Consider the following 27959-nt stretch of genomic DNA (forward strand, 5'->3'; position numbering starts at 1 on the left):
GCTTGTGTGCGTGCATGCATCCATGTGTGTGCGTATATATGTGTGTGTGCCTGCTTTGAGGACGGGACTGTCAGAAGCTGGAATGTGGTGTACGGACCTGGGGCCCACAAGGCTCCCTCTCAACACTAGGCCTGCTGGTCGGCTTGCGGTAAGTGAGTCGGTGACGGAAGTGTCCGCTGAGCAGGATGTAGATGAAAGGGTTAATGCTGCTGGCGGCGTAGCTGAGGCACACTGACAGGTAGTAGCAGGTGTAGTAGGCCAGCGTGGGCCGCCGCAGTGTTAAGTTGACCAGCTGGAGCATGTGGTAGGGCCCTACGCTCACCAGGAAAACCGCCACTAGGACCAGAACCATCTTGGTGAGGCGGATGGCTCGGTCCCGGGACTGATTGTTAGCACTGAAGCTGAGGAGGGGAGAGGAACCAGGGGCAGGGGTTAGTGACAATAATGACCAGCATAGAAGCATGAATCAAGAAGTTCCCTCGTGCATCAGATAAGTCATTCCCACTATAATTTTTTTCAATCATTTTGGTTTACTGAGGAGATAACCTTGTCCTCAGGCTCAATTTCTACCCACAGAGAAACAGACGGCTAATGACTAGATTACTGAGTGGAGGTCATGGTTCCGTTAGATTTCTCCAGTATAGAACTGTTTTAATGTCATTTATTTTTAGAACACCCACCAAAACCTGTAATTTCATACCTGTGGGCATCTCTATTTCTAGTGCCTCACATTTACTGTATCTAGTACCTCTGTGTGTCTCTGTGTATATAAGTAACTATCAGGCTCTGCCACGGTTGATGACCACGACTACATTTGACCACGCTCTCTGCCACTAGAGATACCATAGGATCTCGCCCTGCCCAGGGTATAACGTTATTCAGGCCTGCTCTATGCACGCCCATGTGTGCCCGCTGGGCAGCTGCCAGCGGGCATGACTCACCGCCGTTCCCTCTTGTTCTTCTGGTACATCCTCCAGGTATAGCATAGGATCAGCATGTAACAGGTGAGGATAAGGGGCAAGGGCAGAAAGAAAGATGTGATGGTCTGATAGAGGGTGTACCTGGGGGGGGGGGGATATATGAGAGAGCGAGAGAGTGAGAGAGAGAGAGAAAGAAGATGTGTATCAGCTTTCAGTAGCTACAGTACCATCCCACTAGGCAAAAACGGGTTGAATCAATGTTGTTTCCATATAATTTCAACCACAAAAATATATGTGATGAATGTTGAATCAATGTGGGAAAATAATTGGATTTGCAGAAAGTAAGGGCATTTCATCTTTTTTTCACTCAATTTTTAACCTAAATCCAATGACATGGTTAAATTTTTCATTGATTTCACGCTAGTTGACTCAACCAAATGTCACTCGAAACTAGACATTGAACTGATGTCTGTGCCCAGTGGGATGTCCCACTGCTATGAATACGTTTGATCATTAGATAGAATGTAGGAACTGTAGCTAAACACATTTTCACACTGTTAAAAGTGTCCCCAGGATTACAGTAACTACAGTGAAGGGTGTGATTAACGAAGCACTCAAGTAGTTGGTGTTCATTTTTCTACCACTGATTAATACTATGCTTGAAAGCAGCTCTACTTCCGAGAACAGGTTCCTCCGATGGTTTTTCTGCCTTTTTCCGCCCTAAAAGGCCTCTTTACCAATTTAATTGACATTTGGATTTCTATGAACAGTTTCTGCAGGAGTCCAGTAATTTCCCCAGCCAATAACATGTGCATGGTTTGTTTATAAAGCTAGTTGGAGGGGGGGTGAATATGGCATTGGAGTAGAGGATCATGATATAGAGACCAGCATGACTCATCTGACCTCTGACCCCATCAGACAAATATACATTAACTCCAAGTTCTATTAACATCAGATTTCGTATTTCTTTCAGCATTGAACATTTAATTCAAGAGCAAACCAACAACATGATTTCATGATCTGGTTTACCCCATGTTGAAATCATGTTAGTCAAGTCAATTAAATATCCACCTTAATTCAATGTTGATTTGATGTTATGTCAGGGTTGTGACCTTACCAGAGCACCTCTTTGGGAGTGACCAGGTTCATGGAGCAGCTCTCCAGTCCATCAGGGAAGCGAATTACTTTGGAGTGGACCCAGGCGGGAAGGACCATGACAAATGACACCACCCACACAAACAGGTTGATCCAGATGGTCTTAGAGCGGGTTCGGAGGGTCATCAGACGGAACGGGTGCACCACCGCCAGGTACCTATGAGACAATTAATAGATCAATGTGAGGAACTGACCAATTAAACCAACTATATGCCACAAACATACATCCCAATTAAATAACCTAATTTATATCCTTGCAGATATAGACTGACAACAGAACAATCTATAGAAGGGTTGGATGTTTAGCAACAAAACCGACAAGGTTGGTTTTGGAATGTTGACTACATGTAAACGATATTTTGTCTTCAATGTTTACAAAAAAACATAATACATTTGCACAATGATCACTTGTTGTCTCTCAAATGCATTGTTAAAGTTGTTGGTTAGCTAGCTAGTGAATTTGAGCCATATTAGGATTGACATGAAATCAATCAAACACCTCAAAACAAAACAGTGTCAAGAACGAGATGAAACTATAGTAGCTGAAATGAGACACTTATGATTTCCCGCATGGCAGTTTCGTGTCATTGTTACCAGCCATCCAGAATCACAACAATTACGGACTTCTGCCCCATTGAAGCGTGCACATTGTTTTCGTGACATTGTCAGCTAACCCATCTATACAAAGTCAGGTAAGGTCACTTTGTTACTGTCTGTAATGCAGTGCAGATGAGACTGTGTAGAGATTGCGGGCGAGACGATTGAGTTTTCATCATGTGCTGGCTTGGAACGAATGGAAAGGTAACTTTGATCATGAGCAGAACATTTAGCGAGAGACGATTGTCAGTGGGTTCCGCATCAAATCAAATTTATTTATAAAGCCCTTCTAACATCAGCTGATATCTCAAAGTGCTGTACAGAAACCCAGCCTAAAACCCCAAACAGCAAGCAATGCAGGTGTAGAAGCATCCAACTGGACACTGACATGGAGGCCGCTACGCTCATCAATTATACAACTGAGGTCATGACACTATCTGCATATCACTAGAAACAGGGCATTCAGGGTAAAGAAAACCCATGAATTATTCAACTTCCACAAATCAGTTAATCTGTTAGTTGTTCCTAATCTGAGCCAGATATCATTTTTAAGAAGTTGAGGGAAATTGATTTTCCCTCCAAATTATGCTACCTCCTTTGAAAAATCGTGCATGTTTTTAGTGGGACTCTGGCATTTTGTATGCAATTTGTATACGAGTGAATTTAACTAAACCAGTGTAGAACATCTAGAAATGGCCATGGATTGGATGGTAAATAAAGTATAACAGCAATTTGAAAACTAAAGGACATTATTGATTACGTACTTCAGTTTTCTCTAGAAGTATAAATAGGAATGCAATCACATCATGGAATGTAGAGTGTATGGTGAATGCACAATGTTAACATACAAAACGTTTGTACCGCAACCCCTGTGAAAGGAAACGTTAGGAACAGTACTGTACTAAATGCAATACAGTGGAGTGTTAGCCTGGCTGATGGGTAAATCCATTTGAATGCAATCACTTTTTGACAGCATCCCTTTTGATTGGAACAAAACCTTCCATACATATTTGCCCATTGTTGAAGTGCTCAGAAAGTGACTTTTTGGACCTGAATGCAAAAACATTCAAGAGATAAAGGTGCTCAAAGATACCCTATTTTGCATACCCCACCATACCATACCATGAGATATACATGTCTTCATCTCTGGAAAAGATAAACAGTTGAGATTGATATCATTTAAAAGCTTACAAACAGGGTTGTCAAACTATTTTCTAATTTAAAAAAATAAAAAAATACCCTGGGGAAGCCAAACCCCCAAAAAGCCATATTACACGTGTTGTGATAATTTTGTTGTTTTCCCTAGGACATGTTAGTTCATATGCCTTGCGACCGTGATATATAGGCCTAAGGCCGAGACAATAAGAAGACACAGTGGCACACCTTTGTTTCATCACAAAACAAGACAGCAACCTCTGTCCGGTGAAATCCGCAAACCATATTGCATGTAACAAACAGCTACATGACCTACAGAAACCCAGCCAGTTCAAGCAAGTTAAAGTTTCCGACATTTTCGGACTACTAAACAACTATTGATTTAGAACCACAGAGTTACATGACCTACAGCAAGTTGCAAAGAAAACAGGAGCTGCCTCCACTCTTCCAGTACCATTTCAACATCATCAAATCACCTATGCTTAGTCTAATACTGTAACAACTAAAAGATACCAAAAACAATTTAGTCCAATCAACATAAGCTAAATATGATTTGGCTGTCCATGGTTCTGATTTCTGTGTGTGTGTGTGTGTGTGTGTGTGTGTGTGTGTGTGCGAGCGTACATTCATGTAGAAAAAAAAGCTGACTCACCCTACGCCAATGTCATCCTCCTCTCTTTCATGTTGACAAACGGTCTATGACTCCGTCATACAGTACGCTTATAGTTTTTGTTGTCATAGGCTACCTGGCTAAAATGTAATGATCATACTGTTTAATCAGCTTCTTGATATGCCACACCTGTCAGGTGGATGGATTACCTTGGCAATGGAGAAATGCTCACTAACAGGGATGTAAACAAATGTGTGCACAACCTTTTTGAGAAATGTGCTTTTTGTGTGTATGAAAAATGTCTGGGATTTTTTATTTCAGCTAATGAAACATGGAACCAACACTTTACATGCTGCTTTTATATTTTTGTAGCTTCTATCAATGTAATTGTCTGCATCATTTCCAATCCCCAATAAATGTTTTTATAAATATATATTATTTTAAATATATATTGTATATTAGTTTACTCTATATAGTTTACTCCTGTATTATTTTCCCATAACCTTACCACCCCTCCCTAATTGGAGTAAACTAATGGACTACAACACTTAGGCTTCTACTTCAAGCTCATACAGTACATACTATATACATTTTACAGACACAGTATATTTTACATCAGCTATCTTTTGTTTGTTTTTAGTTCCAACCTTCAGCTCCGCTTAACCCCTCCCATCTATCTCCGAACACCATCCATTTTTTTTAACTGTGCTGTGATGTTTCACAAAAGTTCGGAACCTTACTATTCTGATAGTTTCTACAATGTACAGTTTATCGAATACGAGTGCTACACGTTTCCCTTTTATTCTATTCACTTTGAATAGTGGGTACAGAATTCTGCAATTTCCTTCGTGAACTGATCATTCATTCCTATTTTTATGCCAGCGAGTCTTTTGCCCAGGTTTTTAAACAGAGGCCTTACCATGGCAGGGGCTGCCAGATTAGTTCAACCCAATCTGAAAAGATCAAAGGTCAATTCGATCATGAGAACATTTCGCCAAGAAAACCGGTAAATCTGCAGAATATGCATTATGCTTTACAATTACATTTACAGTAAATGACATATTGTAAATTCACAAAACATGCTACAGTATTCTTACAGTGCGATCTATTGACAGTATACTCTGTTCTACCCTCAGAATTGACAGAAGGCCCAATGGTGATGGCCGTGGCCGTGTGCTGACCGACCAGGAGAAGTGGGCAGTGGTGGAAATGGTGAGGGCCAGGAATGACATACAGTTGTCCAAAATTAAGCAGGCCATTGAGGAGAACGATGACATCTTTGCCAATGTGGCATCCATCAGCCTACCAACAATCACCTGCCTTTTGAAGAGGCACCAGGTATCTATGAAACACATTTACCTGGTGCCTTTTGAGAGAAACAATGACCGGGTGAAACAACTGCGGGCCGAGAATGTTCAGGTGCAGCACTATATACTATATTACTGTTACTATTTGATGCCCATGATACTTCACAATATCATATTGGAACTATACTGTAAAAAGAACTAACCAAAATATATTTTTAGAGGGTAATGGTGCTTGATGCTCCTGTGAATCATCACATGAATATCTTTGTTGATGAAGTGGGCTTCAACCTGGCCAAAACTCGTCGCCGTGGGTGGAACCTCACCGGCCAACGGGCGACCGTCCAAGTGCCTAGACAACGTGGGGGAAACATCTCCATGTGTGCAGCTATCTCTAACATGGTGTGGTAGGACGTAGGCCATTATTTGGATCCTACAACGCTGATCACCTCATGTCAAGGTGACGGGTCACCTATGTCATTGTTTGAGACAATGTCAGGTTCCACCATGCAGAAGTGGTTCAGGCACGGTTTTGGGCCTATCCCAAATTCGTGACCCTATACCAGCCTCCATACTCTCTTTTCCTCAAACCTATTGAGGACATTTTTTCAGCATGGAGGAGGAAGGTATACGACCACCATCCCCATGATTGTGCCACCCTCCTTCTGGCCATAGTTAAGGCATGTGACAACGTCAATGCAGACCAATGTCAAGCTTGGATTTGCCATGCCAAAATGTTTTTTTTCCCATGGTGCATGAACAATGAGAACATTCACTGTGATGTGCAATGTTCCCTCTAAGCTGCACGCATGTGTGGGTGCACAGTAGCCCCAAGACTGCCATGCAGCTCCCTCTGGACTGCCAATCAGAGTGCAGAAGAAATATCAGCCCATGGAGAGAAGCACTAGATTGAACTTCACTCAACTTTCTAGTTTTCCCTTGTTAGTTAACACTATCTGTGGCAATAGTGATCGAATGAATGCAATATTAGCCAATTTCAATGCAACATACCGAATCAAAACAAACTATGCAAGAGATTATGTAGTAGGCAGAACGCATCGGAGCAGGATTCTATTGTGCAAGACTTAGCCCCTACTCTACAGAGACCAGTGTTGCATAACCCATCAGAGCTGCAGTAGGCCTATATGCAAATAGACCATTGCCATATACTGTATGGATCTGTGCTATTTACTCTGAACTGGACTGTGTTTACAGCTGTGGTCGTGAGTAGATGCGCTTCTTTTGAGATCAAAGCAAGGGCTGCCCGTAGCCACCTGTGCACATTTTGTTCATATCCTTTCCTAGTTACTGAGTTACTAGCCCAGTTACAGATAATTCGTAGTCAGCAATAGGGGAGTGATTGCTTCCCACAAGAATACAACATGTGTAGGGAGAGGGTATAATAATTTGTCTGATTCTCTGTAATAATGCTATGGGAATAATAATGCATTTTATTTTGTGAAGTGGTTTCTTGCATCAAACACAACATTTTAACCACCTCCTTGTCTGAAGGAGAAGTGGGTAAACCGGTTAATGTCAAGCTCTGCATGTTTTTTTCAAAAGTCTCATGAATGTAGGCCTACATTGAACACCACACATTGGCTGTTACTGTAGGCTGAATGATAGAACCGCTATTTCCATGTTAAAATGTTATGGGATGCATTTTCTCCATTGTTTTTGATGGTTGGCTACTATGGTAGGCCTACACTATGATCAAATAGCGACAGTAGCCTATTTGGCCACTGTTAAAACTAAAGCTTTTTCAGGCTAGGGTCTATTTTTCTCCACTTCCTGTCTGACTGACCTGCCCAAAGTAAACTGCCTGTTACTCAGGACCAGAAGCCAGGATATGCATATAATTGGTACCATTGGATAGATAACACTTTGAAGTTTGTATAAATGTTAAAATAATGTATGAGACTATAACACAATTGATATGGTAGGAGAAAATCCAAAGAAAAACCAACCAGATTTGTTTTGGGGGGAGAGCCCATGCTTTTCAATGGAAGCTATGGGTCCTATGCGATTCCAGCTCCCAGATTGCAATTCCTGTGGCTTCCACTAGATGTCAACAGTCTTTGTTTGGATTCCTTTCTTTGCATGTTGAACGAGTGGATAAATCAAATCGCCAACTAAACTGACGCCAACTAAACTGACGCCAACTAAACTGACTTTTTGGTATATAAAGAAGAATTTTATCTAACGAAACGACCATGCATGTTGTAGCTGTGACCCTTGGGATTGCAAATCAGAGGAAGATTTTCAAAAAGTAAGTGAATATTTAATAATTTTACGACGCTTGTGCTGGTTGAAAAATATTGTGATTTGTGGCGCCGTCCTCAAACAATCGCATGGCATGCTTTCACTGTAAAGCCTATTGTAAATCGGACAATGAAGTTAGATTAACAAGAATTTAAGCTTTTAACCGATATAAGACAGTTGTATATACCTAGATGTTTAATATCCATAATTTTTATGATTATTTATTTGAATTGCCCGACCCTCCAATTTCACCGGTAGTTGTCGACAGGTGTCCCACTGACGGGATGCCTAGACTTAAATCAAAGTGGGAACAGCCTCAGTGTTCACAGTAAATGGACACTGGAAGTTGCACAGAATTTTCACAACATTCTGTGTGACAATTTAATCTATTTTAGAATAATGCTGTAATATAACAAAATGTGGAAAAAGTCAAGGGGTCTGAATACTTCCAGAATGCACTGAACATTTTACGGACACAATCTATTTTACAATAGTTATCTTTAGTTTTTTACTCATATCCTTCCGCTACCCTCAACACCACCCATTTATTTCCAGTTTGATTTCTATTTGCCATGTATTTTTCAACTGTGCTGTTTCACAAAAGTTCGGAACCTATATACATTTTACGAACACAGTATATTTTACAATAGTCATCTTGTTGCTATTAGTCCCACCCTTCAGCTCCACTCAACCCCTCCCATCTATCACTTAATCATCCATATTGGTTTTCTATTTGCCATCCATTTTTCAAATGTGCTTTGATGTTTCACAAAAGTTCAGAACCTTCTGCTCTCATAGTTTCTACAGATTGTAAATTAAAGATAACATTTTTGCTAAAAGTATTATTATATTACTGATGGATTGACTAGGACTTTTCAAATCACCCAGTAGTGCTACCTGCAAAGTAAGCTCAAGGTAAATTTCACAATTCTTCAGCCATTCCTGGACCTGCGACCATCCCAGTACCAAAACAAATGAAGTAAATATCTCTTCGCAGCAAAATTTGCAGAGCTGGAATGGTTGTTTCCCACATATACAGTTGAAGTCAGAAGTTTACATACACTTAGCTTTGAGTCATTAAATCTCGTTTTTCAACCACTCCACAAATTTCTTGTGAACAAACTACAGTTTTGGCAAGTTGGTTAGGACATCTACTTTGTGCATGACACAAGTAATTTTTCCAACAATTGTTTACAGACAGATTATTCACTGTATCACAATTCCAGTGGGTCAGAAGTTTACATACACTAAGTTGACTGTGCCTTTAAACAACTTGGAAAATTCCAGAAAGTGATGTCATGGCTTTAGAAGCTTCTGATAGGCTAATTGAAATAATTTGAGTCAATTGGTGGTGTACCTGTGGATGTATTTCAAGGCCTAACTTCAAACTCAGTGCCTCTTTGCTTGACATCATGGGAAAAACAAAAGAAATCAGCCAAGACCTCAGAAAAAAATGGTAGACCTCCACAAGTCTGGTTCATCATTGGGAGCAATTTCCAAACGCCTGAAGGTACCACGTTCATCTGTACATACAACAGTACACAAGTATAAACACCATGGGACCACGCAGCCGTCATACCGCTCAGGAAGGAGACGCGTTCTGTCTCCTAGAGATGAACGTACTTTGGTGTGAAAAGTGCAAATCAATCCCAGAACAACCGCAAAGGACCTTGTGAAGATGCTAGAGAAAACAGGTACAAAAGTAGGAAAAAAAATATGTAAGTATCTATCTCCACAGTAAAACGAGTCCTATATCGACATAACCTGAAAGGCCGCTCAGCAAGGAAGAAGCCACTGCTCCAAAACCGCCATAAAAAAGCCAGACTATGGTTTGCAACTACACATGGAGAAATGTCCTCTGGTCTGATGAAACAAAAATAGAACTGTTTGACCATAATGACCATCGTTATGTTTGGAGGAAAAAGTAGGAGACTTGCAAGCTGAAGAACACCATCCCAACCGTGAAGCACGAAGTGGCAGCATCGTGTTGTGGGGGTGCTTTGCTGCAGGAGGGACTGGTGCACTTCACAGAATAGATGGCATCATGAGGAAGGACAATTATGTGGATATATTGAAGCAACATCTCAAGACATCAGTCAGGAAGTTAAAGCTTGGTCGCAAATGGGTCTTCCAAATGGACAATGACCCCAAGCATACTTCCAAAGTTGTGGTAAAATGGCTTAAGGACAACCAAGTCAAGGTATTGGAGTGGCCATCACAAAGCCCTGACCTCAATCCTATAGAAAATTTGTAGGCAGAACTGAAAAAGCATGTGCGAGCAAGGAGTCCTACAAACCTGACTCAGTTACAGCAGCTCTGTCAGGAGGAATAGGCCAAAATTCACCCAACTTATTGTGGGAATCTTGTGGAAGGCTACCCAAAATGTTTGACCCAAGTTAAACAATTTAAAGGCAATGATACCAAGTACTAATTGAGTGTATGTAAACTTCTGACCCACTGGGAATGTGACGAAAGAAATAAAAGCTGAAATAAATCATTCTCTCTACTATTATTCTGACATTTCACATTCTTAAAATAAAGTGGTGATCCTAGCTGATCTAAGACAAGCCATTTTTACAAGGATTAAATGTCAGGAATTGTGAAAAACTGAGTTTAAATGTATTTGGCTAAGGTGTATGTAAACTTCCGACTTGAACTGTATGTACATAATGACAAAGCAAAAACAGATAAAAAAATTAATCTAATTATTAAAAAAATACTTAACTATCACATTTACATAAGTATTCAGACTCTTTACTCAGTACTTTGTTGAAGCACCTTTGGCAGCGATTACAGCAGAGTCATCTTGGGTATGACGCTACCACCTTGGCACACCTGTATTTGTGGAGTTTCTCACATTCTTCTCTGCAGATCCTCTGAAGCTTTGTCAGGTTGATGGGGAGTGTTGCTGCACAGCTATTTTAAGATCTCTCCAGAGATATTAGATCAGGTTCCAGGCCAGGCTCTGGCTGGGCCACTCAAGGACATTCAGAGAATTGTCCCAAAGCCACTCCTGCATTGTCTTGTCTGTGTGCTTAGGGTCATTGTCCTGTTGGAAGGTGAACCTTCACCCCAGTCTGAGGTAGGCAGCCGGCTCCCTGTACTAGTGATGGCTGTTTAACAATCTGATGGTCTTGGGATAGAAGCTGTTATTCAGTCTCTCTGTCCCAGCTTTGATGCACCGGTACTGACCTCGCCTTCTGGATGGAAGCGAGGTGAACAGGCAGTGGCTCGGGTGGTTATTGTCCTTGATTAACTTTTTTTCCTTCCTGTGACATCGGGTGTTGTAGGTGTCCTGGAGGGCAGGTAGTTTGCCCCCGGTGATGCGTTGTGCAGACCTCACTGCCCTCTGGAGAGCCCTGCGGTTTTGGATGGTGCAGTTGCCGTACCAGGCGGTGATACAGCCCGACAGGATGCTCTCGATTGTGCACCTGTAAAAAAAAAAATTCTGCCTCCTGAGGTTGAAGAGGCGCTGTTGCTCCTTCTTCGCCACACTGTCTGTGTGCGTGGACCATTTCAGTTTGTCTGTGGTATGTATACTATGGAACTTAAAACTTTCCACCTTCTCCATTGCTGTCCCATCGATGTGGATAGGGGGTGCTCCCTTTTCTGTTTCCTGAAGTCCACAATCATCTTTTGTTTTGCTGACATTGAGTGAGAGGTTATTTTCCTGACACCACACTCCGAGGGACCTCACCTCCTCCCTGTAGGCGGTCTCATCGTTGTTGTTAATCAAGCCTACCACTGTTGTGTCGTCTGCAATCTTGATGACTGAGTTGGAGACGTGCATGTCACGCAGTCGTGGATGAAAAGGGAATACAGGAGGGGGCTGAGCACGCACCCTTGTGGGGCCCCAGTGTTGAGGATCAGCGGAGTGGAGATGTTGTTTTCTACCTTAACCACCTGGGGGCGGCCTGTCAGGAAATCCAGGACCCAGTTGCACAGGGCAGGGTCAAGACCCAGAGACTCAAGCTTGGAGGGCACTATGGTGTTGAATGCTGAGTTGTAGTCAATGAACAGCATTCTTAATTAGGTATTACTCTTGTCCAGATGGGATAGGGAAGTGTGCAGTGTGATGGTGATTGCTTGGTCTCTCAAAGCACTTCATGATGACACCGCGTCAGTGGCACGGTATTGTCCTCAAAGTGCACAAAGAAGTTGTTTAATTTGTCTGGAAGCAAGAGGTCGATGTCCACGACGGGGCTGGTTTTCTTTTTGTAATCCTTGATTGTCTGTAGACCCTACGACATACGTTTCGTGTTTGAGCCGTTGAATTGCAACAGTCACAGTGGGTACAACATCTATACACTTCTTTATAAACTCGCTCACAAAGTCAGCGTACATGTCAATGTTGTTCTCGGAGGCTACCCGGAACATATTCCAGTTCCCGTGATCAAAGCAATCTTGAAGCGTGGAATCCGATTGGTCAGACCAGCGTTGGATAGACCTAACCACGGGCGCTTCCTGTTTTCGTTTCTGCCTATAGGAGGGGAGCAAATCCTGTTGGCTGTACTGACTCCGACAGCATGTCCCAAGCTAGCCATGTTTCTGTGAAACAGTGTATGTTACAATCCCAGATATCTCATTGGAAAGCAACTCTTGCCCTGATTTCGTCAACTTTGTTAACTAGGGACTGGACATTAGTGAGTGATATACTCAGAAGCGGCGGGTGGTGTGCGTGCATCCGAAGCCTCACTAGAAGACCGCTCCGGCACCCTCTCCTCCGGCGGCGTTGTTGTTTTGGGTCGGCCTCTGGAATCAGTTCAAATGCCCTGGGAGGTGCAGACAAAGGATCTGCTTTGGGAAAGTCGTATTCCTGGTCGTAGTGCTGGTTGTGCTGGTAAGTTGACGTCTCTCTGATATCCAATAGTTCTTCCCGGCTGTATGTAATAACACTTAAGGTTTCTGGGCTTACAATGTAAGAAATAATACATTTAAAAAACAAAATACTGCAGTTTTCTAAGGACCAGAAGCGAAGCTGTCATCTCTATCGGCGCCATCTTGCTCTAATGTCCATTGCTCATGTTTCTTGGCCCAAGCAAGTCTCTTCTTCTTATTGGTGTCCTTTAGTAGTGGTTTCTTTGCAGCAATTTGACCATGAAGGCCTGATTCACATAGTCTCCTCTGAACAGTTGATGTTGAGATGTGTCTGTTACTTGAACTCTGTGAAGCATTTATTTGGGCTGCAATTTCTGAGGCTGGTAACTCTAATGAACTTGAAACATAAGCATTTCACCACACCTGCAATAACATCTGTAAATATGTGTACAGGACCAATAAACTTTGATTTGAACTGACTATACACCTTTTTCCACTACTGAGACACTTATCCTTATGCTTCAACAGCTTGGCAAAGTCAACTCCCCAATTATGATCAGAATCTAATGAAGTGTCTTATTACATACTCAGTGCATGGCATCTGTAACGCGGGTTGTATAAAGGGGACCAAGGCGCAGCGTGTAGAGTGCTCATTTTTTTCACTTTAATGAAGACACTTTAACAAAACAACAAAATGACAGCCAACAGTTCCGTCAGGTACACTTGACAAAACGGAAAATAACTACCCACAAAACCCAGGAAGAAAAATGAGGACCAGCTGCCTCCAATTGGAGATCAACCCAAAAAACAACAACATAGAAATAGAAAACCTAGAACACAAACATAGAAATAGAAAACATAGAAAAACACAAAACACCTCCAGCATGGGAGGCGGCTCCGGTTCGGGGCGTACTCCCCGCTCCACCCGCTGATCCTTCTGCTTTATTACCACCTGACCGTGGATCGTCGTCGAAGGAACCGGACTGTAGATCATTGCTGGAGGCTCCGGGCTTCGGGCCGCCGCTGGAGGCTCCGGGCTGCCGCTGGAGGCTCCGGGCTGCGGACCACCGCTGGAGGCTCCGGGCCGCCGCTGGAGGCTCCGGACTGGGGAGCGCCGCTGGAGGCTCCGGACTGGGTAGCGTCGCTGGATGCTCCGGGCCTGGGGAGCGTCGCTGATGGCTCCGGACTGAAGAGCGTCACTGGAGGCTCCGGACTGGGAGGCGTCATAATAGGTTCCGGACTAGTGACCGTTGCTGCTGGCTCCATGCCATGGATCATCTCTACAGGTTCCGCGCCAAGGATCATCACTGGAGGCTTCTTACCATGGATTATCTCTACAGGTGCCCGGCCATGGATTATTCCTACACGTGCCATAAATTATTCCTACAGGCTTCGTGCCATAAATTATCCCTACAGGCTCCGGACCATTTATAATCCCTCCAGGCTTTTTGCCAAGGATTATTTATTCAGGTTCCAGGCCATGGATTACCTCTTCAGGCTTCGTGCCATGGAATATCCCTACAGGCTCCGGGCCATGGATCATCTCTACCGGCGTCGGACCATCGATTATCACCGGAGGCTTTGTACGTGGAGCAGGAACCCGTCTCACCGGACTGGGGAGATGCACTGAGGACCGAGTGCTCAAAGCAGGCACCGGCCGTACTGGGTTATGGATGCGCACTGGAGGGAGAGTGCGAGAGGCAGGCACATGCTTACCACAAAAAGCACGGGGAGTTGACTCAGGTCTCACCCCTGGCCCAGCCAAACGAACCGTGTGCCCCCCCCAAAAATGTTTTGGGGGCTGCCTCTCGTTCTTCCCAGGTAGGCTACGGTATCTCTTGATTACCTGGCCCCAGGTCCAATTTCTCCTCTCCGTCCACTCACTATGAGACCAGGTGTCCATTTCAGCCCGGGCATGCCGCTTGATCCAATCATGGTGGGTAGTTCTGTATCGCGAGTCGTATAAAAGGGACCAAGGTGGAGTGTGTAGAGTGCTATTTTTTTTACTTTAATGAAGACACTTAAACAAAACGACAGCCAACAGTTCCGTCAGGTACACTTGACAAAATGGAAAATAACTACCCACAAAAACCCAGGAAAAACCCCTACTTAAATATGATCTCCAATCAGATGCAACGAGGACCAGCTGCCTCCAATTGGAGATCAACCCAAAAAACAACATAGAAATAGAAAACCTAGAACACAAACATAGAAATAGAAAACATAGAAAAACACAAAACACCCCATGTCACGCCCTGACCTACTCTACTATAGAAAATGACATCTTACTAGGGTCAGGACGTGACAGCATGAAAGGACCTGTTCCAAATATGAAAATGTGAAGATTAGGGCTTAGGACAAAAATTGATTACTTAATTGTAATTTTGGTGTTTTTATGTGCCAGTCTCTCTATTGCCAACCGGGTATTGCCAACCAGCAATAGAGCACAAACAGACTGGCACTCAGGCAAACTGACTCCCATCTCATATTACTCACCTGTCCAGGCTGACAGCGGTCATGACGGCTGCACAGGCCACCTGATTGCAGTTGTCCAGGGAGGTGATGATGGTGCAGAGGGTGCTGCCAAACACCCAGTGCCCCCCCCGCGCCCACTGGTGGATCAGGAAGGGCATGACCGTCACGTGGACCACATCAGCCACAGCCAGGTTACAGATGTATACGTCTGGAACTGTCTTCTTTGTGGTCCTATAAAATAACACACATCTTAGCACTGTCTGTACTCTGTTTAATACATTCAGAACTAACAATGGTGTACTGCATAACTACTGCATACTTATCACATCTAACAAGAAAGCAACAATCTGTGCTTGTTCAATTTTGTTCTGAAGGCTGTTCTGCCTCAAAGGGCAGAAAGAATGGTAGGTAGGTTGGTGATGGTGCATGGTGGTGGTGGAGGATGTCATTAACATTCACATGTTCATACACAAGCATGCTGGTTCCCATCCCAATCCCAACCCCTACCAGACACTTAACAATCACATTTCTTATGTAATCTTAGCCCAACCCTCAACCAATTGGAATTGCTTGCCTAAACTCAACCAATCACATTTCTTTCTTAAACATAGCTAATTGCATTAGTTTATGTTCTCTAGGCAGAGCTGCCCTTACGAAGTTGAAATAAAGGAACTCCAATCTGCTTAATGCATAGGGTCACATTTGTAGGGCTGTGTTTTGAGATGATTCCTTCACAACCTTTATTGTAGTGTGAAGTGGAGCAAACCCCAGTGGAGCAAGATTTTAAAAAAGTTATCAAAAGAGCAATAATTGTGCCATCTGTCCTCTAGTGGCTCCTGACCATCACATTTGAACTTGTTTTATCATGTGGCCTGAGGTCCTCACTCTACCCTTTGGTTCCCCACCTGGGAATATCCCACAATGCACTGCATTTTGATTTTACTGAATGGTAAAATCAAAGGCCTTGCTTCAAAGACTCTCTGTATGGAAATGGGAAGGACTGGGACATCTACAATTACTGTACAAACAGCTCGGTAATGGGATCTTTAGGATTGCTTTCAAGTCCATTGTTCCACCTTAAGCAGTGTTTCCCAACTCCAGTCCTTGAGTACTCCCAACAGCACACATTTTTGTTGTAGAACTGGACAAACTCACCTGATTCAACTCATTGAGGGCTTGATGATTAGTTGACAAGTTGAATCAGGTGTGCTGGTCCGGGGCTACAACAGAAATGTGTACTGTTATGGGTTCTCAAGGACTCGAGTTGGGAAACACTGACCTTAAAGGACCTGCTGACACCAACATGGAGCAAATACAGTGAAAACACATCCAATCCTTGCTGCAGTGGTACACGTACAGTACGGTAGAGTGAAATCCCCTGGAGAATGCCTTTAAAGTATGATTGTTCCATATTATTACTGTCACACTCCACCGAGTTTCTGTAGCTGTAGCAGGGATGGGCAACTCCAGTCCCCAGGGGCCTGATTGGTGACACACTTTTGCCCCAGCTAACACACCTGACTCCAATAATCAACTAATCATGGTCTTCAGTTTACAACGCAATTATTCTGAACAAAACTATAAACACAACATGTAAAGTGTCGGTCCAATGTTTCATGAGCTGAAATAAAATATCCAAGAAATGTTCCATACACACAAAAAGCTTATTTCTCTCAGATTTTAGGGAGAAACTTGTTTAATTCCCTTTTAGTGAGCATTTCTCCTTTGCAACGATAATCCATCCACCTGACAGGTGTGGCATATCAAGAAGCTGATTAAACAGCATGATCATTGTCAAACAACACAATGCCACAGATGTCTCAAGTTTTGAGGGATTGGCAATTGGCATGCTGACTGCAGGAAAGTCCACCAGAGCTGTTGCCAGAGAATTGAAAGTTCATTTCTCTACCATAATGCAACTTGGTCTCAGAGAATTTCCTATAATTCTGTACGGATATCCGAGACACTCCATTTAGTATGATATGTTACGTTTCGCATGGTATGTATTAAATGTGTGGATATCCATACCCATTTTGTATGATATGTTACGAATTACAATTTGGATTATATGTTACTTATTTGCAAAATGTACAATATGTAAAGAATTTGCTAAAAGTATAATATGTTACAAATTCTAGCTAGGTGGCTAGGTTGCTAACATTAGCTAGTTGGTTAAAGTTAGCTAGGCTAGGGGTTACAGTTAAGTTTCGGAGTTAGGTTTAAGGGTTAAGGTTAGGGGAAGGGTTAGTTAATTAAAGGGTTAATGTTAGGGTTAGGGGAAGGGTTAGCTAACATGCTAAGTAGTTGCAACTTAGCTAAAAAGTCGTAAATAGCTAATTAGCAAAAGTTGTCCATATTGAGATTTGAACTCGCAACCTTTGGGTTGCTAGACGTTCGCGTTATAACCATCTATCTTATGTAACCATACCAAACGTAACATATCATACTAATTTGAGTATCCCGGATTTAAATGTACTATGTTATGCCGAGTCCATGAGACCAGGCTGCATAACATCAACATCATTTTAGAGAATTTGGCAGTACATCCAACCGGCCTCACAACCACAGACTACATGTACTGTAACCACGCCAGCCCAGGACCTCCACATCTGGCTTTTCACCTGTGGGATCGTCTGAAACCAGCCACCCAGACAGCTTATGAAACTGTGGGTTTGCACAAATAAAAAATTTCTGAACAAACTGTCAGAAACCGTCTCAGTGAAGCTAATCTGCGTGCTCGTTGTCCTCATTAGGGTCTTGACCTGACTGCAGTTCGGCATGGTAACCGACTTCAGTGGGCAATGCTCACCTTCGATGGCCAATGGCTGAAGTGTGCTCTTCACTGATTAATCCCATTTTCAATTGTACCGGGCAGATGGCAGACAGCATGTATGGCGTCATGTGGGTGAGTGGTTTGCTGCCCCATGGTGGCAGTGAGTTTTATGGTATGGGCAGGCATAAGCTACGGACAATTAACACAATTGCATTTTATCGATGGCAATTTGAATGCACAGAGATACCGTGACGAGATCCTGAGGCCTATTGTCATTCATCCGCCGCCATCACCTCATGTTTTAGCATTATAATGCATGGCCCCATGTCACAAGGATCTGTACACAATTTCTTGAAGCTGACTAAATAGTAGCACTACACTGATCTATTTACTCGTGGGTAATAACATTCAAACTGAATAATAACCCCAAAAAACATATAAGGTTAGAGAAGTGTATTGATAAATATTACAAGGCCAAAAGATTTCGGAGAGGATCCAGGGTTAAAAATTGAGAACCAAATGTAAAGAGAAACTACGAGATTCCTCGACAGACACAGATGATTTATGATTTTCACCACTTGGCACAGTAAGAGTGGAAACCAACCTGCTAAAATCAATAAATAATAAATTGGGCATATTTGAACTTGACATTAAAGAAATAAAGGCTACGAAGGCGGGCCTAGGAATGAGTGACGGAAAAGCTGTGACAATGGAGAAAGAAACAAATAAGCTAAAAGTTACAGTCAGTACTATTCAACGGACGTTAAAGAACTTAAAAAGGAGAACATGTTTCTAAGAGATGCCTTACTTGAAATACAGACTAGATCAATGCGAGAAAATGATGTACTTACCAACATTAAAGAAAATGAGGGTGAAGATCCTGAAAGTGTGGTGAAAGAATTCCTTATTAAACCGCTACAGAACCCAGGCGATACTGTCGACAAAATCAAACTCAAATATGTACATCGTTTCGGACAGAGAGGACAGCGATATGAGTGCACAGTCGTTGCCAAATTATATTTTTTTAAAGATAAAATAATAGTCAAACGCCTGGGCAAAAGACTCGCTGGCACGAAAATAGGATCGAATTATCAATTATCATACCCTAGACATCTACCAGAGTGATATCTCAGATGTATTCTAAGGTTATCCCCAATCCATCAGTGGGACCAAACGATCATTTGAGGGGCTTGTTTCACCAGTGGAGTCACTGGATCAGTGGCGGGACTGACTGTTAGTTTCATTGTAAGGGGTTTCAGTCCCCCTCAAAGCAAAAAATGTATCATCGGAAGCAGAGTCCACTCTGAACGTTGATGCTTTGTTTCGGCATCGGTGCTTGCGGAAGTATCTGAAGGACAAGATAAGTTAATCTTAGCTACAGTATTGCATGACTCCAAGGAGGAGGGAAGTTTCTCACTCACAGAGACTGCTGGCTCGAAATCATGAAAAGAATAGTCTATCAGGTTTGTTGATTGAATGTGACGGGATATCGTAATATCTGTTTGAGTCAGATTCTACACCTCGAGGTGTCAACCTCTTTTTCCCAAGGGGTCCTTTTGACAGATACCCCTTGTGGATGACTGTGTTGTAGCCAGCGTTAGGAGAAGACGGTGTGGTCAGTAGAGACGGCACGGTTACTTGTGACCACAATTGTTTGTTTTTACAATCCATCTGTGGGACTAAACGATCCATCAAGTCTTCTCCGAGTAGCAGGTGTTCAGTTTCGAGTCTAGTAACATACACAGGGTGAACAAGCGGTGTGTTTTGGAAGTGTAGTTTCAGCATGAGCCGCATTGTGAGAGGTGAGGTAGTCTGAGTGAAACCTCGAAGTTTATTTTCACATTGTTCTGTTTTTGACCAACGGTTAGCTGGGTTCACAGCCTTTTTGAGATCATTGAACATCGTCTGAGAGATGAGCGATATTGTCGAGCCCGAATCAATTAGCGTATCACGGGTTAAGCAGTCCTCCAGGAGTGTTTCCAGGTAGCGACTTTCAGAGTTGCGTTTTGTGGTCATATTCCCCACAAAGTGTAGTGTTTGTTCGCAACAACGTGATATGTCATTTGTGTTCATGGTGAAAACAGATCGACTTATTGGCGTTTGAGTGGAATTGGCTATTGTAATGTGGTTTACCTTGTGCATCGCAACATTTGTATCTGAGTCTATGGTCAAAGCATGTGGGCTTGTTTCTTGATCGAGCGGGCCCTGGATAGGGTTTTGAGTGAGAGCAGGGATAGATTGCGCCTCAGATTGCAGCCCAAAAAAGTTCAAGTAACAGACACATCTCAACGTCAACTATTCAGAGGACACCGCGTGAATCAGGCCTTCATGGTCAAATTGCTGCAAAGAAACCATACTAAAGGACACCAATAAGAAGAAGAGACTTGCTTGGGCCAAGAAACACGAGCAATGGACATTTCTGGTGGAAATCTAATTTGGTCTGATGAAATTTGATATTTTTTTGTTTCCAACCATCGTGTCTTTGTGAGACGCAGAGTAGGTAAACGGATGATCTCCGCATTTGTGGTTCCTACTGTGAAGCATGGAGGAGGAGGTGTGATGGTGCTTTGTTGGTGACACTGTCTGTGATTTATTCAGAATTCAGGGCACACTTAACCAGCATGGCTACCACAGCATTCTGCAGCGATATACCAACCCACCTGGTTTGTGCTTAGTGGGACTATCATTTGTTTTTCAACAAAACAATGACCCAACACACCTCCAGGCTGTGCAAGGGCTATTTGACCAAGAAGGAGAGTGACCAAGAAGGAGAGTGCATCAGATGACCTAACCTCCACAATCACCCGAACTGAACCCAATTGAGATGGTTTGGGATGAGTTGGACCACAGAATGAAGTAAAATCAGCCAACAAGTGCTCAGTATATGTGGGAACACCTTCAAGACTGTTGGAAAAGCATCCCAGGTGAAGCTGGTTGAGAGAATGCAAAGAGTGTGCAAAGCTGTCATCAAGCCAAAGGGTGGCTACTTTGAAGAATCTCAAATATAAAACATATTTTAATTTGTTGAACACTTTTTTGGTTACTACATGATTCCATATGTGTTATTTAATAGTTTTGATGTCTTCACTATTATTCTTCAAATGTGGTAAATTCATTTGATTGGACATGATTAGTAGAAAATAGTAAAAATAAAGAAAAACCCTTGAATAGGTAGGTGTGCCAACTTTTGAATGGTACTGTATATTAATAATGGTTTATCAAGCCTACAAGACTCTATTATTATGGTGGGAGATTATAATACTGTTTAAAATGCCTCAGTGGACCGTAAAGGAAACCACACTACAAATGATCACCATTATGCACTTAAGGAAATCACAAATATCACGGATATATTAGAACTATTGGATTTATGGAGGCTTAAATATTCTGACCTAATGAGATATCCATGGCGGAGGCTCAAGCAAGTTGTCTTGACTACTTTCTTATGTCATCTTCGCTGGCACCAAAAGTTTAAAAAGTACAAATGGAATTTATATTTAAATGCCTGGAATATTTCAATTTTGGAGAATCTCTTATGCAATGGGTGATAGTTATGTATAGTAACTGTAGCTCTCTTCACGACAACAGACACAGGTTGGTTCCTTGAAACGGGCGTTTGTCTTGCACGTCTTTTTCTCCGATGCATCCACGTCACGCCGTGAGAACTATATGTTTGAATGAACACAGTAACGTTGATAAATTATACAGTACTGAAACACAGTACTGACCTTAAAAACAAAGGTGTCATTGTTTGCTTATTCATGATATGTATATATAATTTTCTTAGTATTTTACCCCCTTTTTCATGATATCCAATTGCAATCCAATTCCAATCTTGTCTCATCGCTGCAAGAGGGTAGGGTTGGAGGGTAATAAAGGAAATATATATTTTCAAGATATGTGTGTATAAGTCGGAAGTTTACATGCACTTAAGTTGGAGTCATTAAAATTCGTTTTTCAACCACTCCACAAATTCCTTGTTAACAAACTATAGTTTTGACAAGTCGGTTAGGTTATCTACTTTGGGCATGACAAGTAATTTTTCCAACAATTGTTTACAGACAGATTATTTCACTTATAATTCACTGTATCACAATTACAGTGGGTCAGAGGTTTACATACACTAAGTTGACTGTGCCTTTATACAGCTTGGAAAATTCCAGAAAGTGGTGTCATGGCTTTAGACGCTTCTGATAGGCTAATTGACATAATTTGAGTCAATTGGAGGTGTACATGTGGATGTATTTCAAGGCCTACCTTCAAACTCAGTGCCTCTTTGCTTGACATCACTGGAAAATCAAAAGAAATCAGCCAAGACCTCAGAAAAAAATTGTAGACCTCCACAAAGTCTGGTTCATCCTTGGGAGCAATTTCCAAATGCCTGAAGGTACCACGTTCATCTGTACAAACAATAGTACGCAAGTATTAACACCATGGGACCACGCAGCTGTCATACCGCTCAGGAAGGAGACGCGTTCTGTCTCCTAGAGAAGCACGTACTTTGGTGTGAAAAGTGCAAATAAATCCCATAACAACAGCAACGGACCTTGTGAAGATGCTGGAGGAAACAGGAACAAAAGTATCTATCCACTGTAAAATGAGTCGTATATCGACATTACCTGAAAGGCCACTCAGCAAGGAAGAAGCCACTGCTCCAAAACCGCCATAAAAAAGCCAGACTACGGTTTGCAACTGCACATGGGGACAAAGATCGTACTTTTTGGAGAAATGTCCCCTGGTCTGATGAAACAAAAATAGAACTGTTTGGCCATAATGATCATCATTATGTTTGGAGGAAAAAGGGGGAGGCTTGCAAGCCGAAGAAAAACATCCCAACCATGAAGCATGGGGGTGGCATCATCATGTTGTGGGGGTGCTTTGCTGCAGGAGGGACTGGTGCACTTCACAAAATAGATGGCAACATGAGGAAAGAAAAAGACATCAGTCAGGAAGTTAAAGCTTGGTCATAAAGGGGTCTTCCAAATGGACAATGACCCCAAGCCTACTTCCAAAGTTGTGGCAAAATGTCCTAAGGACATTAAAGTCAAGGTATTGGAGTGGCCATCACAAAGTCCTGACCTCAATCCTATAGAAAATTTGTGGGCAGAACTGAAAAAGCTTGCGCGAGCAAGGAGGCCTACAAACCTGACTCATTTACACCAGCTCTGTCAGGAGGAATGGGCCAAAATTCACCCAACTTATTGTGGGAAGCTTGTGGAAGGCTACCCGAAATGTTTGACCCAAGTTAAACAATTTAAAGGCAATGCCACCAAATACTAATTGTATGTATGTACTTCTGACCCACTGGGAATGTGACAAAATAAATAAAAGCTGGAATAAATCACTCTCTACTATTATTCTCACATTTCACATTCTTAAAATAAAGTGGTGATACTAGCTGATCTAAGACAAGCAATTTTTACAAGGATTAAATGTCAGGAATTGTGAAAAACTGAGTTTAAATGTATTTGGCTAAGTTGTATGTAAACTTCAACTGTGTATATATATATATATATATATATATGTGTGTGTGTGTGTGTGTGTGTGTGTGTGTCTGTGTGTGTGTGTGTGTGTGTGTGTATGTATATATATATATAAATATTTGCAAAGAAATATATGGGGGATTGGAAGTGTTGCAGTCAATTACATTGATGGAAGCTACAATCTATCTGCAATATTAAAGCTGATCTACCCCCTAAAATAATAAATAATTGTTAATAATATATATTTTTTAAATACTCCCCAATGGTCTCATGAGAGGCGAAGGTCTTGTCATGCATCCTCCGAAAAATGACCTGCCAAACTGCACTTCTTGAAAATGAAATAATCTGCAAAATATCGCAATTTTAAAACAAGCCATAGAAAGTTTGTTGCAAATCAGTTTAATCCACCAGAAAACTCAAATATACTAATCGATCAAAAAACAGTCAGTCAATCGATCAATAATATAATAAAATCTTAGCAACAATGTTTCTTTTAATTTTCAATCTGTAGAAACTATGAGAATAGAAAGGTTCAGAACTTTTGTGAAACATCACAGCACAGTTGAGATATGTATGGCAAATATAAATAAAAGCTGGATGGTCTTCAGAGATTGATGGTAGGAGTTGAGGTTAGCTGAAGGATAGGACTAAAAACAAACAAAAGGTAACTATTGTAAAATATACTGTGTCCGTAAAATTTACATAGTATGTTTAAGCTGGAAGTAGAAGCCTAAGTGTTGTTGTCTATTAGTTTACTCCAATTAGGGGAGGAGTGGTAGGGTTAGGAGAAAATAATAAAGGCAAATATATAAAAAAATATATATATTTTATATACACACTACATTTAAAAAGTTTGGGGTCACGTAGAAATGTCCTTGTTTTCCATGAAAACATACATGAAATGAGTTGCAAAATGAATAGGAAATATAGTAAAGATGTTGACAAGGTTTTAAATAATGATTTTTAATTGAAATAATAACTGTGTCCTTCAAACTTTGCTTTCGTCAAAGAATCCCCCATTTGCAGCAATTACAGCCTTGCAGACCTTTGGCATTCTAGTTGTCAGTTTGTTGAGGTAATCTGAAGAGGTTTCAGCCTATGCTTCCTGAAGCATCTCCCTTTAAATTGGATTGGCTTGATGGGCACTTCTTACGTACCATACGGTCAAGCTACTGCCACAACAGCTCGGTAGGGGCGGCAGGTAGCGTAGTGGTTAGAGCGTTGGGCCGGTAACCAAAAGGTTGCTGGATTGAATCTCTGAGCTGGCAGGGTAAAAATCTGTTGTTCTGAACAAGGCAGTTAACTTACTGTTCCCCAGTAGGCCGTCATTGTAAATAACAATTTGTTCTTAACTGACTTGCCTAGTAAACATTTTTTTTAAATAGGGTTGAGATCCAGTGACTGTGCTGGCCACTCAATTATAGACAGAATGCCAGCTGACTGCTTCTTCCCTTAATAGTTATTGCATAGTTTGGAGCTGTGCTGTGGGTCATTGTCCTGTTGTATGAGGAAATTGACTCCAATTAAGCGCTGTGCACAGGGCATAGCTTTAACAAAAATTCTAAATAATTCAAAACATACAGTAGATATACTTGCAGTGAAGCCGCTCAACAATTACACCACACCAGTCATCCAACAGACTCCTATTCAGAGCGACACACAGAAGTGTCCAGGCAGAGTTCCTCTGTCCAGTGTCTGTGTTCTTTTGCCCATCTTAATCTTTTCTTTTTTGGACAGTTTGAGATGTGGCTTTTTCTTTGCAACTCTGCCTAGAAGGCCAGCATCCCAGAGTCGCCTCTTCACTGTTGACGTTGAGACTGGTGTTTGTGGGTACTATTTAATGAAGCTGCCAGTAGAGGACTTGTGAGGCATCTGTTTCTCAAACTAGACACTCTAATGTACTTGTCCTCTTGCTCAGTTGTGCACTGGGGCCTCCCACTCCTCTTTTCTATTCTGGTTAGAGACAGTTTGCACTGTTCTGTGAAGGGAGTAGTACACAGCGTTGTATGAGATCTTCAGTTTCTTGCCAATTTCTCGCATGGAATAGCCGTGATTTCTCAGAACAAGATTAGACTGACGAGTTTCAGAAGAAAGTTCTTTATTTCTGGCCATTTTGAGCCTGTAATTGAACCCACAAATGCTGATGCTCCAAATACTCAACTAGTCTAAAGAAGGCCAGTTTTATTGCTTCTTTAATCAGTACAACAGTTTTCATCTGTGCTAACATAATTGCAAAAGGGCTTTCTAATGATCAATTAGCCTTTTAAAATGATAAACTTGGATTAGCTAACACAACTTGCCATTGGAACACAGGAGTGATGGTTGCTGATAATGGGCCTCTGTACGCCTATGTAGACATTCCATTTGAAAAAATCTGCCGTTTCCAGCTACAGTAGTCATTTACAACATTACCAATGTCTACACTGTATTTCTGATCAATTTTATGTTATTTTAATGGACAAACATTTTTGATTTCCTTTCAAAAACAAGGACATTTCTAAGTGATCCCAAACTTTTCAACGGTAGTGTACATGTTTACAAAAAATATATGTTGATTGGAAATGACACAGACAATTACGTTGATGGAAGCCACAATCCATCAGCTATATTAAAGCTGATCTACCCCCTAAAAAATATACTATTAAAATAAATAATCTATGCAAAGGAGATGTCGCGCTGCATGAGGCAAAAATTGTGGTCACACCAGGTACTGACTGGTTTTCTGATCCATGCCCCTATCTTTTTAAAAGGTTTAAAAGGATCCGCACCTTTTTAAAAAAAATTCCCCTGAAGTGACATACCCAAATCTAACTGCCTGTAGCTCAGGACCTGAAGCAAGGATATACATATTATTGATACCATTTGAAAGGAAAAACTTTGAAGTTTGTGGACATGTGAAATGAATGTAGGAGAATATAACATATTAGATCTGGTAAAATATAAGAAAAAACCATATTTTATTAATATCTTTTCAAGTTCATAACTGTGCACTCTCAAACAATAGCATGGTATTCTTTCACTGTAAAGGCTACTGTAAATTGGACAGTGCAATTAGATTAACAAGAATTTAAGCTTTCTGCCAATATCAGATATGTCTATGTCCTGGGAAATATTCTTGTTACTTACAACCTCATGCTAATCACATTAGCCTATGTTAGCGCAACCGTCCCGTGGGGGACCCACCAATCCTGTTGAGGTTTTAATGTTTCTGTGGAATTTTTGATGTAATTTCAACATATACATAGTTCTGATGATCATTTTGAAATTAGATTGCTGTATGAACCCATTAGTCAGATTAAGTCAATTTAAATTGTTTTACCTTAATTGCAATGTTTACAACGCTGGTTGAAATGAGTTGATGGTTGCTAACTTTTTTTCAAATCAAATGTATTTTCCACTTTAATTCCACGTCACAACATGTTGAGAAATGATGTTGAAACAACTTTGATTCAACTGGAATGCTGTGATACATACCTTAGGATAGTCACCAAGACCAGAATGTTTCCAACAAGCCCCGTTGAACAGAGGAATCCAATGAGAGAAGGTAAAATAGTGGTCTCTGTTAGATGGACGAAATTATAGTAAGCATGATAAGGGTCATTGTACTCATTGTCCCAAGATTCATTGAGAAGTATTTGAGTTGTTCGATTCCAGAATACACGTCCGTCCATCGTGGAAAAGCAAAAACGTGTTCAAGAGCTGGTGATGAGTTACTAAAACTGAACTAAATATACTGTTCCATGGTCAGGTGGTGGTGATGAAGAATTTACAATCATCACTGCTGAACGGTGGGAGCTAACGTTCTCTTGAAGACTTGCAATGAAACTCCAAGAGCGCATTACACACGCAGTTTGAACAGACGTGCTATGCGTGCTCATTTGCATTGGTCATGCTCGGTATGCTGTTTATCAAACGGAACACAAAGAGATTTTATACATTGCCAGAGCATAACAAGATGTGTTTTCTTGAGATAAGATTGAGATTATTTGTCCAAACATTAGACTAATAAAACGTTATTATTAGACATGTTTTGAAAACCTTACAGAAAAAGAAAAAAAATGTCTGTTCCTTAAATCTTTCCTTACAAGGGACGATGTATACAACCTATTTCAAAATGTAATGTTAAACGTTATAGAGTGTATTAAACTGTTAATAAAAATGTATATCTGGTAAAATGACTTTTTCTCTTTACACATTGTGCAAATGCACAACAACAACGTCATATTCTGACACTGTCTAAAACGTCACTAAGGGCTACCAAATGTCAATACATTGTGTAGGCTTATGTCTGATTAATGTAGTGGATCTCCTTGAGTTCCCTAGTCACAAATGTAGGCATGTGGAATTGTACAGTGCCTTGAGAAAGTATTCACACCTAGACTTTTTCCACATTTTGTTGTTACAGGC

At 41.5% G+C, this 27959-nt stretch overlaps 1 protein-coding gene across 1 annotated transcript; it reads right to left on the minus strand.

The window, feature by feature from the left end:
- On the minus strand, positions 1-27235 carry LOC115175797 (melanin-concentrating hormone receptor 2). Its single transcript, XM_029735328.1, has 5 exons — positions 27027-27235; positions 15318-15527; positions 2038-2232; positions 942-1061; positions 1-401 (listed from the first exon to the last, which is right to left on the minus strand). Exons 1-5 carry the CDS (start codon positions 27221-27223, stop codon positions 71-73), a joined length of 1053 nt encoding a protein of 350 aa, XP_029591188.1. The 5' UTR covers positions 27224-27235; the 3' UTR covers positions 1-70.
- Positions 27236-27959: the final 724 nt, after the last annotated feature.

The sequence above is a fragment of the Salmo trutta genome, chromosome 3 (assembly GCF_901001165.1).
Source record: "Salmo trutta chromosome 3, fSalTru1.1, whole genome shotgun sequence".
In the NCBI taxonomy this organism is placed as follows: domain Eukaryota; kingdom Metazoa; phylum Chordata; class Actinopteri; order Salmoniformes; family Salmonidae; genus Salmo; species Salmo trutta.